Source organism: Hipposideros armiger, unplaced genomic scaffold, assembly GCF_001890085.2.
Source record: "Hipposideros armiger isolate ML-2016 unplaced genomic scaffold, ASM189008v1 scaffold_165, whole genome shotgun sequence".
Classification (NCBI taxonomy): Eukaryota; Metazoa; Chordata; class Mammalia; order Chiroptera; family Hipposideridae; genus Hipposideros; species Hipposideros armiger.
The window spans coordinates 1,004,637-1,022,684 of record NW_017731515.1 but is presented as its reverse complement, the minus strand read 5'-3'; the positions used below and the strand labels follow the sequence as shown (position 1 = coordinate 1,022,684).

The window sequence follows — 18,048 nt, the reverse complement described above, 5'->3', positions numbered from 1 at the left end:
TGGCAATGTACTGCCTTTGTCCATGTTAGTTTTGCTTTTGATAAAAATTATTTGCTCTCAAGAGACAAATTAAATGTAATTTTTCTGGCATCCTTCATGCTTTAATTTTTGGCTTAGTTATGTTTTTGGCTTACCCATATATTCTGAGAAACTAATTGTCAACACATAGTTTAGATTATTTTTAAGCTGATAACTTGTAACAGTTGTTGCATCAGGTTATAATATTCCATACATGGCCTCAGGGGGCTCATTTGAAAGTTATATTTTTCAAAATTAACAAAAATTAATAATTTTAAATGTATCAAAACTAAAAATGATTGACCAGATTGACATAACATTACATAATTTTTTTGGTTAACATTCTTGGCTCAAATATGATAAAAAATGACTGAGCTGAATGTAGCAGAATTTCATAGATGGTGACCATTATGCACTAAGAGCATGCCTCCCCATCGGGTGGAAAGACGGTATTTATTTTGACTCCATGTTTTCCTTTTGTAACCACTCCTGAATTTGTTCTCTTGGAAAAATTTTGCTAAAACTATAGCTGTTGTCACATTGACTTAACATTTTCTTTTGCATTATTATTACTATTTTTGCTGTTCCCCAGTTTGAAAGTTACCTAGACCTCAGCTGGCACACAGAATGAATACAATGTTTGTATTTATTGCTTAAAGTCTTAAGAGTCATCTTTGCTAAAAAAAAAAAAAAAAAAGGACGATGGTGCATAAATGTATAATGGAAGAATTTCAGAAGATTACTTTTTTCCCCAAAATGTGAAAAAAATCTTACTTTATGAACTAGATGTTAAAGTTGTGTGGAGCACATAACTGGAATTCAGTAAACATTTCATGTTACATTGTTTTATAAGTCAGTATTGAAAACACTCAGGATAACTTTGGGGCATCAAATTCCTAATTAAACATTTTTAAAGAAAACACATTATTTTATAGCAAAATGTATAGATACTAATATTTTCTACTGTATTGAGTAGTCAAAAACCATTTTTAAAACATTTTTGTTATATTAAATTTGCAAGCTTTGAGATTTATCTTTATATAACTATGGGCTTTTTCCCTTCTTTTAGCACTGATTATTTTTAGGTATTTGCTGGTAGTTATGTCTTTTTATTTGCTACTGGTTATAATTACACTAGCAAACAATCAATTCTTTGTCAACAAGCACCCACTTATTTGGTTGTATTTACTCAGGCAAAATATTTGTTCCCAGAGAACAGTATGCCTTTTTAAAAATGAAACAAGTGCTTCAATTGTGTGACTCAAATATTTCTTCTATAAAATATATGAGCATTTAAATGTTATTTCTAGTTTATTTTATATGTGTTGGATAGGAGCACTTCAGTCCACAAGAAAATACTTTAGCTGGTCAAAAAAGCTAAATATTTGGAAAATATTCTTTTTGAGTAAAATATTTTAAAGTGATTTTCATACATACTGAGGGACATTATACCCATTTAAAAGTCTGAGTGCTCCCAGTGTGTTGAATAACTTTCAATCACATGGACATGCTACGCAGACTATCTTATAAGATGGTATGTTCTATATTGATTCATTTGGTTTTAAATTTAAAAGCTTCATGTGCTAAAGTATTTATAATCTTTAAATATATTAAGATATGTATTTAAATAAGATGTAGTAGCAACTGTTATCCCTGTGAAATTTTCTTTTATAGGATTACACATTTGCCTAACAATCACAATTTGACATCTGGCTAGAGAAAAAGAAAAAAGGGCAGGGGAAGAGGAATGTTTCATAATATCAAGTTTTGGTTATAGCATAAAATGGTAATGCAGTGAATTTAGCAGCTTATAATACAACTTTCATTTTATTTTAAACGTATTTTGCATGATATAAAAATATTGATCACAGTGAGCTTTAACCAATTGTTATTGCTATAAAAATGAATGCAGAAACAATATTTTTAGTGGAAATAAATTATATAGTCATTTTTTTTTTTAAATCACAACAGAGAAACCTCAGCTATTTGGTCATTGGCAGAAAACGAGTCTTTACAAGAGGTCTTTTGCAGATGAGCTCCAGTCCATTTCTGTAAAGTTATCCACATGGTTCAGGAAACAGTGACTTTTGTCTTTGTTACCATGGTCCCACAAAGGTCTCTCTGTTCATAGTTCTCAAGTGGCAACACAGTTATCCATGGCAGAAAAATGATGAACCGGAAAATAGTACGCTCTTAGTTTATATGGGGTCTTTTCCAATATGAAGGGACACAGCGACATACTTCTTCACTAAATGAAAGTCCCTGCTCACAATGCTTCAGTCGATTTGTACATGGGCGTCTGTAACAACTAGGAAAACAAAGAGCAATCACAATATTTTGTTAAAGACCGAGGTGATGAATTTATTATGCTACGACACACTTTTATGTTTTCTAAATTTTAAACCAGAACAAAGTTACTTGTTTTGTCATAGAATTGTTCTTAGGTTTATAGGCTGTAAATTGTTAAAGTTTGTGCTTACAATTACAAAATTTACGAGGAATGGAAAAACCTAAAAAAAGAAGTGTCTTGGTTGCTGATTTAACAAACGGGAGAACGTTGTCAGCATTAGTGCTTTTGAAGTGTTCTCTGCTTTATAGATGAAAGTAACATAAAACAAATTTGGAAAGTATCTACTGAAGGACTGCTAATTTATTGTGATCACACAAGCATGGCGGAATCCAGACTAGAGTCTGAGATTTGTATGGAACCCAGACTTCGAAGCCATTAAACCCAGCCATTTTGGTGGGTCTGTGGTCCTCACTGAGCAGCCCCGCCCTCACTCCTGTGTTTCTACTGGGCAGGCAGTTGGCTGCACGACAGTGGTTCATTCTCTCTTCTCCACCTGGGCTTCATATGAAACCAATTCAGTCTGGGGAAAGGGAGAGAGAGGGACAATATCGCCCTGGGGATCCTTCTCTTCCTCCCCTAGACTTCCAGTTTCTTGTGGTGAAAAGACAAATGATCAATCAGCCAATAACGTCTGCAGTGCTATTGCTTTGGTGAATGGGAGCTGTCTTTGAAGAAGTTTTTAGAGTATGGATGTGCTTAACATGTGGGAATGGCAATGGGCGTCCAGGGAAAAATACAAGATGACCTTATATGGAAATCAAAAGTGCACTATACAGAAGCTACAAATGTGATTTTGAAATTTCATTTCTCGTGCTCTAGAAAAGAAAGCATATCTAGTTAAAATGTTATTATTATTTTTACTTCTAAATACAAATGCATTATTATAAGACCACTGGTATTCCTTTACTAAAAAGATATAATTCTCAATGTTCAATGAAATTTGCTGATTAAAGTAGTGGACCAAAGAATATATACTCTGTCCACCACACTTTTAGAATAAATATTAAGAGAAAATGAGGAGTATATATGTTTTCAAAATATATATTATCTTTTTCTGCTTCAATGTGTACATGAAACCTGGAATTATGCACTTAGAAAACTAAGCATAGGGAGAGTTTCCCTAAATAGAAAGTCTTTATGAAACAATGTATATTATTAGGAAAATGTAACTAGGTATGTTTTCTACTAAGTTAATACAAGAATTCTGGAGAAAAATATGATGGCTGGTTAGTTTATGTAAACATAAAAATTTCAGGTTTTTCAATACATTCAGAATAATTCAATATAAAAGTGATTTAATAATTTTAGTAAGATTTAATATCTATATTCTTCATTTTTTAAATATTCTGGTAATTAGCATAGGAATATGCAAGTGAAATTGCAATATAGTTATTGCTCAAAATATTCTAAAGAGAAAAAAAGGATTCCTATAAGGTATTCTGAAACAATAATGGGAAAAAAATGTCATCAATGATATATGTAGATTCATTGAAATTTTCTTCTGTAGTAGCTAAAATGTTAGTGTGGATGGATCAACAGAAACATAAATTTAAATTGAGAGAACAACTTTGAAGAGAAGGACAGAGCTTGGTTGCTAAAGTGTGCTCAGCATCACAGGGCGATGCTAATAAAATAGAAGAAATTTAGGAACTTTTATAAATTGAGGGAAAAGGACAATAGAGTGAAGATGTTAAAGGTATGGAACAGAGAAGGCGTGACTGGTGGCGCCACGTTGAAGGAATATGGGAGAAAATGTCAAAAGTCAGACCTGGTCTACAATTTAAGTAGACCACCTTATTCTTGGATTACAGAGGAAGAAGTTCAGGGACTCATATTGAAAGGATTTGAGTCCAGTAGACTCATTTTTTTTTCTTGGTGAAGAAGGGAGCACAGTCAAGACTTAAGAAATGAGTCTTGAGTAACCTTTAACAACATATTATTTCTCTAATTCCATTAAACAGCTAGCTAAAATATTTTTATTTCTAGATCCAATTCTACAGTAAATGGTACTATCCTATCCTTTGTAAGGTTTGCACAACATTATCTGCACTTTGAAAAGTTGTGCTAAATCTCATCTGATGGCATCATAATTTTGGTGGGGACAGGTGAACACTATCTGGGTGTATTTTAAAAATGCTTCACAGGTGACTTTCTGATGCATCGTCCTCCAACTCCTGTTGACAGCCATCACCTTAGCTAGCCCCTGGGGAAAAGACTCAGAGTGTATTCCGAGCTTGGATCTGGTTTTGATTCCCAGGGCTAGTTCCTTGCCTTTGGGGGAGCAGTCTCACAAATTCTGGCATTGGTTAAAAAAAATATCAGAATGTGTCTTCCAGAACTTACTGGTTTCATGCTAACAAGCAACTGTTATTTTGGTTGAGAAAACTATTTCCAGTCAAAGAAAGAAACACAATTTATGAAGATACTTACCTGCATGTTTGATTATGAAACTTCTTTCCTTTTAATAAGCACTTCTGTGAATTTTCTGTACATTCACAGGCACATTTCCCGGGGTTAAGGGGTTGACTTCTTGGGCAGGTTCTTTTACATATGCACTGGCACGTGTTTTCATCAAATGCTCGGTTGGCTCCACAGGAGTTGGGGAAAAGTTTGTTTTTACAGACACACTGGCATGAGTCTCTGTCTAGTTCTTTATACGGTCCACAGCTGGAAGGCCGAAGCCCCCCTTTGCAGACACACTGACAGGTCTCTTCATCCAGCTCCTTGTTGGGTCCACAGATGTCATGGAATCCATCTACTGAGTCTAGACAAACACAGGCGGGACATTTTTACTCTACCTTACTTGGTCCTGGGTGTGGTGTGAAACAATTAAAAGCATTGACATGTGTCTTCTTTTTTATGTTTTTCATTATAGGGTTGTGCACAAACATGGGTATTTTGCTTTACAAAGAAGTTCAACATAATACCAATATGAAGCAAAAATGTTCCCACTGTGCAATGGCTTATTTCAACGTATGATGATCTGAATATTGTACATGTGATTTGAATATGAAAATATTTGTTAATCAAAATAGAGACCCTTAGCATTTAGTATTAAAGACATCATTCTGCTTACCCTCTCCAGAACTAGAAGCGAATAGAAAATCTTGCTGAGCGAGGCATCTGCAGAGGTGATTATTCCATGTGTAATTTGTGGGGCAAGTCTTGTTGGCAGCCTGGCACCTTGGGGAGACAGATGGGTTAAGCATTAGTATACCTGGTACATAGAAGAGACCAACTCTTTTCTTACCTATGTATTATAAAATCAATGCATGCTTGTAAAACAAACAAAAAAACTCTAAAATGATATATGTATATATAAAACGAAATGTGAAAATTCCCCCTCAAACTACCTCCATGTACATGTGCTGTCAAATTCTAATCTCAGAGGTGACCACTGTTGGTAGTGTGGTTTTATAGCACTCCAGACTTCTATATTTGTAAAGCAAATACATTCATTTGTATAATCGCAGTGTTTATTTCATGCGAACATGGGATAAAGCCTTTTATATAACTCTGAAATTTCCTTTTCCACTGAACAATATATTATGAACATGCTATATGTCATTTCATAAAGTTCTGCTCCATTATTTTTAGTGGTTGTGTAGTAGTCAAACAAAATGGATGTACTATTTATTTTATTAATCTCTTATTGGTACCTATCCAACTTTGGCTTTTTTCAAACAATTCTATAGGAAACATCCTTATACATGTATCTTTACTGACTCATTTCTGAGGCACAGAAGCTTAAACTGTCAAGGGACCATTAACACAAAATTCCCACTCTACGCTCCACCAGAAAGGTATCAGAGACCATGTTTGGTTGTTGCAGTTCTAGTTTTCCTCCCTCCCTCCTTCCCTCTCTCCCTCCCTCCCTTTCTTCATTTGTTTTAGTAAAAAATGAACAGCATGCTGTTCCTTTTCTTAGATTTTGGTTGATGGTTTCAGAGTTTCCTTTTGCAAATAAACTATGTATGTATATATTTTGTCTCATTCAGTTACACAGAAGACAATATCCCTTATATATTGTTCTAAACCTTGCTTTTTCAGTTGACAGTATTTCCTAAGGAACACATTATACCTTCCTAATAATTTTAGATAGTCCTAAGAGTCTCTACACATTACATATTTTTTGTAATTATTTTCTTAATCATGAACATACATCAATCCACATAAAATTCAGAAAGTATTTATAAAATTTCCAAAACAATGTCATTTTCTAAAAAATTTACCTCCTATACAAAACATTAGTATTCTTATACCAAATATTATGAACTTAAGTGTTTTCTCCACCCAGAATCAGTTCTCCTTCCATCATCATGTATTTGACCCCCTTTTCCCTCACACACATTATTATAGAAATGTATACTTGAAACCTATATAAGTTTACTAACCAATGTCACCCCAATAAATTTAATAAAATATAATATGAAGTTATGTTGAGTTATACAATAGCAATGCAATTAATCTTGGCTGAATGAAACTCATATCACTCTGCTATAAATGAAAGTAAATCCATTGTGGCTATGTCACCTCAATGTTGACATGGTTTAAGTAACACATTCCTATATTGATATCAGATGGACACTGTGCTGGTGCAGTCACTATTACAAAATCATCTTTCACTTTTGTTTTCATTTTGTCAATTTGTGATTTATACTGCCATTACCTAAGCCAGTATTTTTCCAGCTGTTAGCTATAACCCATTAGCGGATCAGGAAATCAGCTATATGGGTTAGGAAATGCATTTTTTTAATGTAGGAGAATGGCATATAATAAAATACAAACTATTAGAATTCATGTGATAAGGATTGTTTTCTGCGATTTTATTTCAAGCATATATATGCATGTAAATGTTTTAATATAAGCAATATACATGTGTAAATATGATTTACAAGCCCTCACACACACAACCACCTCTTCTCCCACATGTGGTGTGTATATATGAGTGTCTATGGTTGCAATGTCAAATGTATTTGTCTTTAGTTGCAGTCAGAACAGTTGACAAAACACATATCTAAGCTATTTAAGTGGCAAAAAGAAGTGTCAAGAATAATCTCAATCACTAGCCTACGTGAGACTGGTGAATGATGACATTTCCAACTGCAGGAATATGTGTTGATGTGTTTGTGCTTAAGATTAAATATGTATACAAAATTGTTCATCCTAAATAGGTAAGAAAACAAAATAATTTCCTATTATGTAGGAAAAAATAGAGTTTTCTCTCTAATATTTCAATATCTTCAAATAAAAATTCAGAAGTAAGTATTGTGTGTAGGAACAAAGGTAGGAATAAATGTAAGAATATACTTCTGGAAATATCATACTAAAAAAAGTAGCCAGTTTTATATAACTAAGTAATGATTTCATATAATCTGGCTACCCTAACTTTAATTTTTGCACATTCACATTGAATAAAAATATAATCTTCAGAATAACACTCTCCATTATACTATACTTTAAACACTGTGCCCACATAACTTTATATTACTGACTAATTATTATTTGCTCAAAGTGAATTAAATATTTTAAATCCTAATATTCTTAAAACCTAAATTTCTAGAAAAGTGTGACTAGAAGCTTTGCCAAAAGTAAGAAACTATTTACTTATCAATGCTAATACATATTTCAAAATTGAAATTTGAAATTCTCCTAGATACCATTTAATTATATTGGGTTGTCAGAAAAGTCATGATACATTTTTGCAATGAAAAATATAAAAAAATACGTTATGACTTTTCCTGTAACCCAACAGTAACATATATTTGGATGGAATGCATTTTCATAATTATCTAATAAAATTCCCTGCTCTAAAAGTGAGTAGCAAGTTCTTAGCATTTTAAGTTTCTCATGTGAAAAATTGGGAGACACAGTTTCCAAAATATTATTTTAGAATGAAAGGAAATGTTTTCATGGTGGATAGAAGAATGAGCACAATTCTATCCCACTTAGCTACATCTCCAAAGCATTTTTATCCTATTAAAATTTCTCATGGGGCTGGCCGAGTGGCTCAGTTGGTTAAGATTAAGCTTAAGAGCATGAGTTCTGAGCAGCAGGGTCACCGGTTCAATTCCCACATGGGCCAGTGATGCTGCACCTGAGCTGAGTTGCTGCTAAGCTTCCAACAGGTGGCAGGATGGCTCAGCTGGTGAGAGCATGTGCTCCTAACAACAAGACTGCCTGTTCGATGGTGGGCTACACCCACCTGCAACTAAGACTGAACTCTGCACCTTGAGCTGAGCTGCCACCCGGATGGCTCAGTGGATGGAGTGTGCGCTCTTAATAACAAGACTGCTGGTTCGACTCCCGCAGGGGATGGTGGCTACGCCCACCCGCAACTAAGATTGTAACACAGCACCTTGAGCTTAGAGGCCACGAGCTGCCGATAGGCAGCCAGATGGCAACTGGCGCCATGCACAACGAAGATTAAAGAACAACAACTTGGCTGGTCCCACTTCCCAATTCCCCAACTCTCTTCCCCTCCCCCAATTCCCAAATTTTTTTTTAAATTTCTCTCAAGTTCTGAATATTAACGTGTAAACATATGAAACTATTTACAAATTATTTTGTGTAATATACTTATAAAACATATTGGTTCAAAGACACATTTTCATCTGCAAAGTAGAAGGTTGTACAATTATTTGTAAAGTAGATCTATGTTGAAAATGGTCTGTAAATAAATTGACTTTGCTACTTTCCCACCCATACGCACCCAACCACAACCACAAATCCTGCTTATAACTTGTAGGAAGGATAAAGATGCTTTCCTATGAATCATTTCATTAATTATTTTGAAACTTCACTCAACTGGTTTTGTATGTATTGCTTTTTGCTAGTTAAAACCAGAGGATAAAAATGTATGGGTGTACATATGTGTTAGAGAACAATGAATTTAATGATTAAAATCAATCTTATTTTGCCATTTATTTCTTCTTTGAACTTTAAAATGATTAATATGTTCCGTATATGCTCTGTTAAAATACATAACGGGTAATAATTACTAGCTCTTGTACTTTGAACACTGTAGTGGGCTTTTTATGCACGCTCATTTTTTGACCCTTTCATCTTCTCCACTTTTTTGGCCCCGGAGTTTTTACATACTTGGAAATTCCCTAACTTCCCAAATCCATATTTCAGGAACAAAGACATATCACCGCCTTTTGTTTGGCATTTGTTAGAACTGAGCTGAAATCTTATTCTTTTTCAAAGAACTATAATCTTTATACTATATTTCTAATTGAAAATTATTAACTGTATCTTGATTTATATCAAACTATTATTGATCTACTTTGCTAAATGTCTCATAGATCATTCAAGATGAATATTAACATTAAATCATTGCAAATTCAACTTGTAGCGGTCAATGACTTATTTAAAAAACAAATTCTTTCTTTGGAGTGTGCTATTATTTACCCTAATTGGCAGCTCTTTTCATAAGGTAGCTTTACACAACCCAATAGATTAAAATTCTGCTGACCATTTAACACCTATAGTCCACAATTCAGTTCCTCAAATAAGTATCCTACTCTTAAGTATTGTCAAATGTGGAATGTGATCCAGTAACATTTGTTTGAAAGTCTGCACGACAAGCTCTCATACATTCCTCAGACCATCGTCATATCGTTCAAAGGGACACCCAATATGATGCTCTGTATTTCATTAAGATAACAAATAAGGGGAACTCTGACCACATTAATAATTTTTGATAAATCTCAAAATAGAATTTTTATTTCCTAAATACCAATGGTTGATGTCATCTGAACTTCATCCACTATGTTAACATTACTCAAACCTATAATTATATTATGGAAGAATATCAATCCAGGCCCTTTTTGCTCAAAATTGCTGTCAGAATAACAGCTGGAAGGGCAACTATATCCTTTCATTATCAGAGCCACAATGCCCTGGGGAAAAAAATGTTGCATCAGTTTTATTCCAATAGTCTTTGAACTGTTTTGTTCATACTGAGTTCATCATGTACGGCCCATGAATATATTCGACTATCTAGATAGATGTTGATATGCTTATATTTTTAGAAGCGTGGTTAAGTAAAAATTGTCTTCATATTCAATGCTATTAAGCTACTTCTTTAATACTATGCATAGAAATCGAAAGTGCATTTGTTTTAAGTCTCTACATAAATTGTCTAAAATAAAAAGGCACACATTTAACAGAGATATACCTAAATAAAATACAAACATATACTCATCTTCCCTTATATTGGTTTTTATTGACTTCACACTAATTTGTGCTGATTTCTGTGTATGTCACTGTTTGCTTATATATTCCATTAGTGTACTGAAGGGAAGAACAGTGGGCAGGAGTTAGGGTTTGTTATGATATAAAGGGAATAAATGGAAATTGGCACTGATTAATGAAAATTCCATGGTTTTCATACTTATGCCACACTTAATAATTGAAAGGCTAATAAAATAGCATTAATATAAGAAGGAGGTTTATAAATCTAATCGTTCACTTTTTGCGCAAATATAAGTGTTTTAAAGCAGGAAGCTGCCCTATATGAAAACTCAGTCACCATCTGAGACTTGGATATAAAAGACTCACACCGTTTGGTCCCTAGCTAGCCAATTACAGGACCACTAGTTTTTGTGTAGGATGCCACCAGAACAGGAGCGCAGAAGCCCAGAGCATAGGTAAGTCTAGAAGCCTGTTTTCCTTTTTTATTTTTATTTTTTGCATTTGCCTGCTTAGATGTACAAAGATGAGAGAAGTATGGTAGGTTAAAAAGGTGGAAATCTAGTGGTTCCTGTATTTGTCTGCTTGTCAGTTTTTATTTCTATATTTAATTAGAATTAACAGAACAGAGAGGAGATAAAGGTAAGTAATCAGGAATTCAGTAAAAATGTCCTTCAACAATAGTCCCTGATCTCATTATATCCTAATAGCCCTGATCTCATTATATCCTAATCACACATTTCATTAACAGAAAAACAAATAAACAAACAAAACAATACAAAAAAACAATGTGTGGTGAGGGCCTTAGAGAGTTGACATGAAGTCAAAATGACTGGCTGATGCCAAGGATTTGGGGGAAGGGAGGTAAGGCTGAAGGGAGGGGGGGGGAGTTGCGGGCTGTGAAACATTCTGTATAACATTGAAATCATACATTTCCTTAAACATTTGTCAAAACCTGTGCAATGTACAACACAAAGATCCTAATATAAACTATGGATTTTAGTTACTAATGTATCGATATTGGCTCATCAATTGTAACAGATATAGCACACTAATGCAAGATATTAACAATAGGAAAACTAGGGAGGAGGCCGAGGGGATATATGGGAACGTCTGTACTTCTACTTAGTTTTTCTGTAACAGTAAAGTTGCTAAAAAAAAAAAAATCTATTAATTTTTTTTTGAAAATGACTGGTAGATCTGATCTAGTAATATGGAACTTTATTAGTAATAATCGTCAATGTGTTTTGGCTGAACTTGACACTAACCTTCACAAAATCTTTGATCTAGTAGTTCCTACCTCTGAGTAACATCACAGACACACCTCAGTGCAGGGGATGGACTGATGGAATCTTTTTGGTCATATACACTTTGATGTAATTTTTACCAGTCAATCAGCCACAGGAATACCATCCTTTCAGTTATTGTCTTTTAGAAGGCACAAACAACACAGCCCAAAGGCAGGCACACTGTATAGCATAGTTAGCTTCCTTTTAGAAAAAATATGCTTTAGGGTCTGCAGTCTCTTACTTGAGTTCGATGGTAAATTTATTCCTATCAATAGGTGCTTATTTGAAGGTCTTAGATAACATTTACAGGGCTTCGTAAAAAAGGATGAATAGACATATGAACATAATGGTTTTAAACTTGCAAAGAGGATATTTTCAGGGAAGAATATAGATGCATGTTTTAAAATACTGAAAAAACAAGTAGTTTCTGATCAACTGGTGCAAGATTACGTCCCAATTTAATGGGCAGATATATTATCTCTGCATTTCTGTTCTGATATAGTTTACTAAATTTATCATGTTATTCTGTTTATCTCCATTTCTGGTAAAACATATACCAATATTTGGTATTGTTTTAAAATTAAAGGGAAAGAAGGAAAAATTAAAATGGAAAAGAAAAAAACCTCATGGATATTCAAGCTTCTAACCATTTAGACAAAAGATACGGTATAGATCAGGGGTCGACAAACTGCGGCTCGCGAGCCACATGTGGCTCTTTGGGTACGTTCTGTCTCAAAAGTTTGCCGACCCCTGGAAGAGCCAATCCTGTCCCTCACAACAATTTAAAAATTATTCAAGAGCCATAAATATGTTTTTACATAATCACCACTATGTGAATAATATCCTTTAAAAGTTTTATAAATGAAACTATGATAGTTCTATTTTCATTTTCAATTTTACTTCAGAGCCACATGTACGTACCCAAAGAGCCGCATGTGGCTCGCGAGCCACAGTTTGCTGAGCCCTGGTGGCTCTTCCATCTCAAAACTTTGCCGACCCCTGGTGTAGATTAATAGTCCAAAGACACTGAACACCCAAGCTCTAAATCAAAGGTTGACGGGGCGGCAAATCTACTCTGTCTTAGAGAAGCGATGAGTTCTCACAAGAATGAAATTTTCCTTCATAAACCTGAATAACTGTAACTTCTTAGAAGCAAATATTTTTATTTAATCTCTTAGTAAACAATGTTGACCTTTATGTAAAGGAAATGAAAAACAGTAAACAAAATCACACTTTTCACCTCAAACCTAGATGGTTCCATTTTCTCACCATTTTTTATCCCTTCTTTTTCTCTTTCTCACCATAGCACGACTTTCCCCCAAAGACTGATACAGCCTCTTTATCAGGATGAAACATATCCTCTATTTTTATTATCCATTACAAAATTCTAGATAGCTTGGCTGTGCCAAGCATTGTCATGTTGCTCCTTTACCCCCAAACTCCCTATGTTACCCCAATACCTCTTCAGAAAAGGTGAAACTCCCCAGGCTGGTGCTCAAAGCTTCAGCAGCATGGCCTTAAGAATCACCTCTTTAATTTAATGTATTGTGTTCACAGATCACAGCCCACTTAAATTATTCTGGTCTATTCATTGTCCCCAGAACATGCCATTTCTTTTAAGAAACATTAAGGGATGTTGTCAATAATAATCAATTAACTAACCAATGAATTGACCACTGTGTAAAGTTAACTTCAAGGCACTTGTCTCTCAAATGTGACATCTCTCTCCTTTGATTTTACTCTTTTCCTAATCTATAGTATATTGTCACAGAATAAGCATAAACATTTTATTTATTTATACATTGGACTACGACACAGCTATTTAATGAACAAACTAGGCCTACAGGCATCAATATGATTAAATCTCTAAAACATACTGGTGGGAGAAAAATACAATGTCATCATTTTAACATAAAAAATTTAAACACTCAAAACTACTATAAAATCTCTTGTGGAATGTTAATATATCCACATGCCATAAAAATAGAAAAGCATGAATGAAAATAATATGATTTCAGAGTAGATCTGGCAAAATATGCAAATGCTATGCAGTATATACAGATAAATACGTGATTTTATTTCACAAGTATTTGTTGAGCAGTGTAGTACATTGTTAGCCCTGCAACTCTGCTTCATCTGCAAAATAAGGCTAATACTACTGCCAACTTCATAGATGACTTTTGTGATAGATAAATGAGAACGTATTTAAAGGGCTGGAAGTTAATTTTTAGTGTTATTAGTTGGATATTATGGAGGATATAAACCTACCTGAAATACTCTCACAGTCCAATTTCACATGCCATATTTACAGACCCCTATAAATCCACGCAAGGGCAAAGTAAATACAATAATCGCTCTGGGTACTCAAGAAGCAAAGGTGGCCGTGATTTTTGGAAAAGACAAATGCAGGAGAAAGACCTTTACCTGAACTCTGAGAAATAGATTGGGCTTTGGAAATGCAGAAAAGAAAAGACCAGGGCCAAACTAGAAACAAGATACAGAGCAGGAAATGAGCTTGGTATTTAGGGAATTAGACTGTGAAACATGGACTTGAACAATTGGAAACAATAGAAGAAAGGAAGGCCAATACCAGAACAGGGAGGTGAGAAATCTCTGCTCAATTCTTTGAGTAGTTGAAAGTCACTGCCAGCTTCTGGTCAGATGAATGAAATGATGCCTTTTAATGCTTACTTATGACATTATACAGGACGTGGAGAAGTATTTGACACAAGAAAACTAGTATTGACACCACTGCATTAAATCAGAAATATATGCAGAATGAAGTGGATGAGAATGGCAGTGATGGAAATGAAATATAAGTGTAGGTTGGAGCAGATAGCCCCCTCCTCTCTCAAAATAACCAATAGTGTTTGTGTATGATATAAAAAAAATAAGTAATTAATGAAAACAGTGTGAGTTCAAGGCCTCAAAGAACTGAGATAATATTGTGATGTATAATGTAGAAGTAAATAAAGAAATTTAATAAATATTTAATTTTGGACATATTGTAGCTAATATATTAGGTTGTTGGAAAAGTCATGACACATTTTTGCAACAAAAAACATACAAAAATTACGTCATGACTTTTCCGATAACCCAATAACACAGCAATATAAGATAGGTTTCAATAAAATATTATAAGTCAATAATATGGTCAGGTTTGAACTGTAATTCTGGAAACCAACAACACAGAGATAATGACTGAAGCTATTAGAATGGAAGAGTTGCCACAGGAGACAGGTGAATAATTTCTCTGAGCCCTGTGATTGAAATTGCACATACAACTTCAGGTGGTACTCGTCTCTATTTGCATCAGCATGAATTTATTCACAGATGCCTGTATGATCTTTCTTTCTCATATAAAAGAGGACAGATCTGTGTCACTCAAATTAGGCTATCCTTGAGTTTTCCCAAAAGTGTCCCTGGAAAGATAAGGCCTCCTATTTGCCACACTAAGTAAAGCAGCAAAAAGAGATTCAATGGGGAAAAACTGCTATTAGCGTATCATGTTTATTGTTGAGTCCCCTCAGATGCAAGGCTTTAAAAAAAAAATTTAATATGTATGTTTGCCCATCACTTTATTTATACTTTCGTTACACATGTTAAAGTTATGTAAGTTTTATTCATATGCACATTCCATATGCACTGGATGTCCTAAGGGACAAAGAGTTGCATCCTCATTTCAGAGCAGAAAGCAGAGAGATACTAGGCCTCAGATGGCAATGAAAAATGATTGGTTAGGGCCGGCCGAGTGGCGCGATGGTTAAGAACTGGCTTGGGACACCAGAGGACCCCGGTTCGGATCCCACATATGAGGGCCAGTGACACTGCCCTCTACAGCTAAGATGCTGAACAACAGCTCAACCTGGAGCTGGGCAGCCGTGAGTCGCCGGCGACGGCGGAGGCTGCAGCCCCTGTGGCAGTGGGTTGCCATGGGCTACCGTGTGTAGCCAGCAGCCAGCGTGAGTGGCCAGCAGCCGCAGTGAGCGGCCGTCCAGAAGCCGGCGACTGATCTGCCTCGCCTGGGAAGAGCGCAATGATGGTGCCAACTTGGGCCAGTGAAGCAACGTCCTCCACAACTAGACTGAAGAACAAAACGACAGCAACTTGTCTGTTCCCCTTCCCCCAATTCCCTAGCACTGTTCCCATCCCCCCAATTCCCCAATTAAAAAAAAAAAGAAAGAAAAATGATTGGTTACACACTATTGGCAGAGTCAATATTTGATGCTCTATCCAGATCCTTCTGTATGATCAAATGAAGCATTTGCTTCCATTTACCAAGCCAAAATATAGGATGGGAAGGAAATTTGAATAGCACATGTTACTTTGAATGTTAATTTGAAGTAATAGTAAGAAAAAATTCTTTCAAGCAATTAATCAATATTCAATCCTCGCTGAAATAAAAATATGAATAGATATGAAGAGAAAATAACTGAGATTGAAGAAAGGTAACTGAATGCTCCTAGATATAAAATAATTTATTTCTACTCATTTTTTGTTTTGATCCAAAATCTTATCAAGACTTAACTGTTTGTATGAGTTTGTACTCCTGATTTCATGAATGTTATGTGTCAACTGGACTAAATTATTGATACTGAGATATTGGTGGTATGTGTGCTATTCCATAGAAATACTTCTTTTATTTTACGAACTACTTTGTCTACAAAGTGGGCTTGCCTGTTTCAGTTTACTTTTATTTTCCTGGTGCACTATTAAATTTGTCTTGTTTTGTATTTGATGTAAAGTATGTTATAGCAAATTTCACAAAAATTCTTTTAATAAGTGGTGTTTACCTGAACATAATTTTATGTTAGTAGAGGATGCAGAGAAAATATATTTAATTCATACTCACTGTGGCAGTGTTGCTGGCAGGGAACGTCTAATAATTGAGTGAACTTGTCTGTAAACATCCAGTTTAGACATGCAGCGGCAGGAAGTGTGATTGGCAAAACTGATTGTTACTGGTTTGGGACCTTGAGAGAGAGGCACTGTAATTTCAAACAACTACAAAGAAGGGACAAAAAGAAGAAAAAATTATATAGATGCTATAAAGCATATTTATGGTAAATGTTGGAGTCCAAAAAGAGTGAGACTAACTCTTTATGATTAGGTGGTGCTGCATCATATACGCAGGACATAAAGTTTTTACGTTTACAACATAAAAACTGTTTCGTTTCTAGTTAATATCCTTTATCAGAATAATAAGTCATCCTTATGCTTCTCTCATGTCACTATTATAAAGAATATTAGAATTTTGATAACCAACTAATAATTATAGAGCAGAGGTGTAACAGACCAATGTTTTCAAGGAAAAGGAATTGATTCAGAGTTCTAAATTATTCCAGGGGTTTAAAAGGTGGCACAGGTATAAATTTCTTGGTGATGTAAGAGCAAAGCTATTGGCTGTACAATCTATAAATGTTTGGTTAAGTCCCATTCTATGTAACTGAATACACAGACATAAAATACATAGATGTAAAAGTGATTGTCATACCAAATTAAATTCCTACCTCAAAGTAGTTTTACATTTATGAGATCTCTTATGAATTTATGTATAAAAGAAAAAAAACAACTTCATTATTTAATAGATAAAGCTTTGTTTCTGCTAATTTGACAAAGGTGTTAGGAAACTAATAATCTTAAAATAAGGTAGGACATTTTACATGATTGTGGATTAGAGTCTCAAAATGTAGTTTAACTAAGTCTCATTCTGGGCGCCTTATTTGTGGAGAAGGTCAGTGCTCCTCTTCCTTCCCCTGAAATAATGTGTTAAAATATTTAAATTGAAAATTTAAATTAAACATATAAATGCATTAATCATTAAGTAAAACTAAAACAAAGTAGGTTTAAATTCCTAAAGCACTTACTATCTAAATTATTAGTAGTAATTAAAGTGAAATCCTGGCCATTGCCTGCTGGATAAGATCAGTTTGTAGTATTTAACTGCAGTTGAATCACATGTTATTTGGTACTTTTATGGCAATTTGAGCAGTGCTAAAAATGATGACACACTCCAGAGCCACGACATACTTTGGCCCCTTGCTGTAATTTCATACCAACAGTTGAACATCATTGAAAATATTTAGAAAGTAGAATGAGTTGTCATTTTGTCCATCCTACAGGGGGATTTATTGAAATAAATTTGAAAAATAAAATACTGAAATATCTAAATTATAAAACACAGAGTTTTGACAT

General features: G+C 34.5%; 1 protein-coding gene across 2 annotated transcripts in view; it reads right to left on the bottom strand.

Moving 5' to 3' along the window:
* Nucleotides 1-1,822: 1,822 nt before the first annotated feature.
* The window catches only part of VEGFC (vascular endothelial growth factor C), a 108,689-nt gene continuing 92,463 nt past the window's right edge, over nucleotides 1,823-18,048 (bottom strand). The window contains exons 4-7 of one of the 2 annotated variants that reach the window (XM_019651752.1): nucleotides 16,706-16,857; nucleotides 5,445-5,551; nucleotides 4,799-5,132; nucleotides 1,823-2,326 (exon numbers count right to left, since the gene is read on the bottom strand). In XM_019651752.1, coding sequence (XP_019507297.1) covers nucleotides 2,212-2,326; nucleotides 4,799-5,132; nucleotides 5,445-5,551; nucleotides 16,706-16,857 — 708 coding nt within the window. In that variant the 3' untranslated portion in view covers nucleotides 1,823-2,211. The remainder of the gene's footprint in view (nucleotides 2,327-4,798; nucleotides 5,133-5,444; nucleotides 5,552-16,705; nucleotides 16,858-18,048) is intronic. The other variant, XM_019651753.1, reaches the window with a different exon arrangement.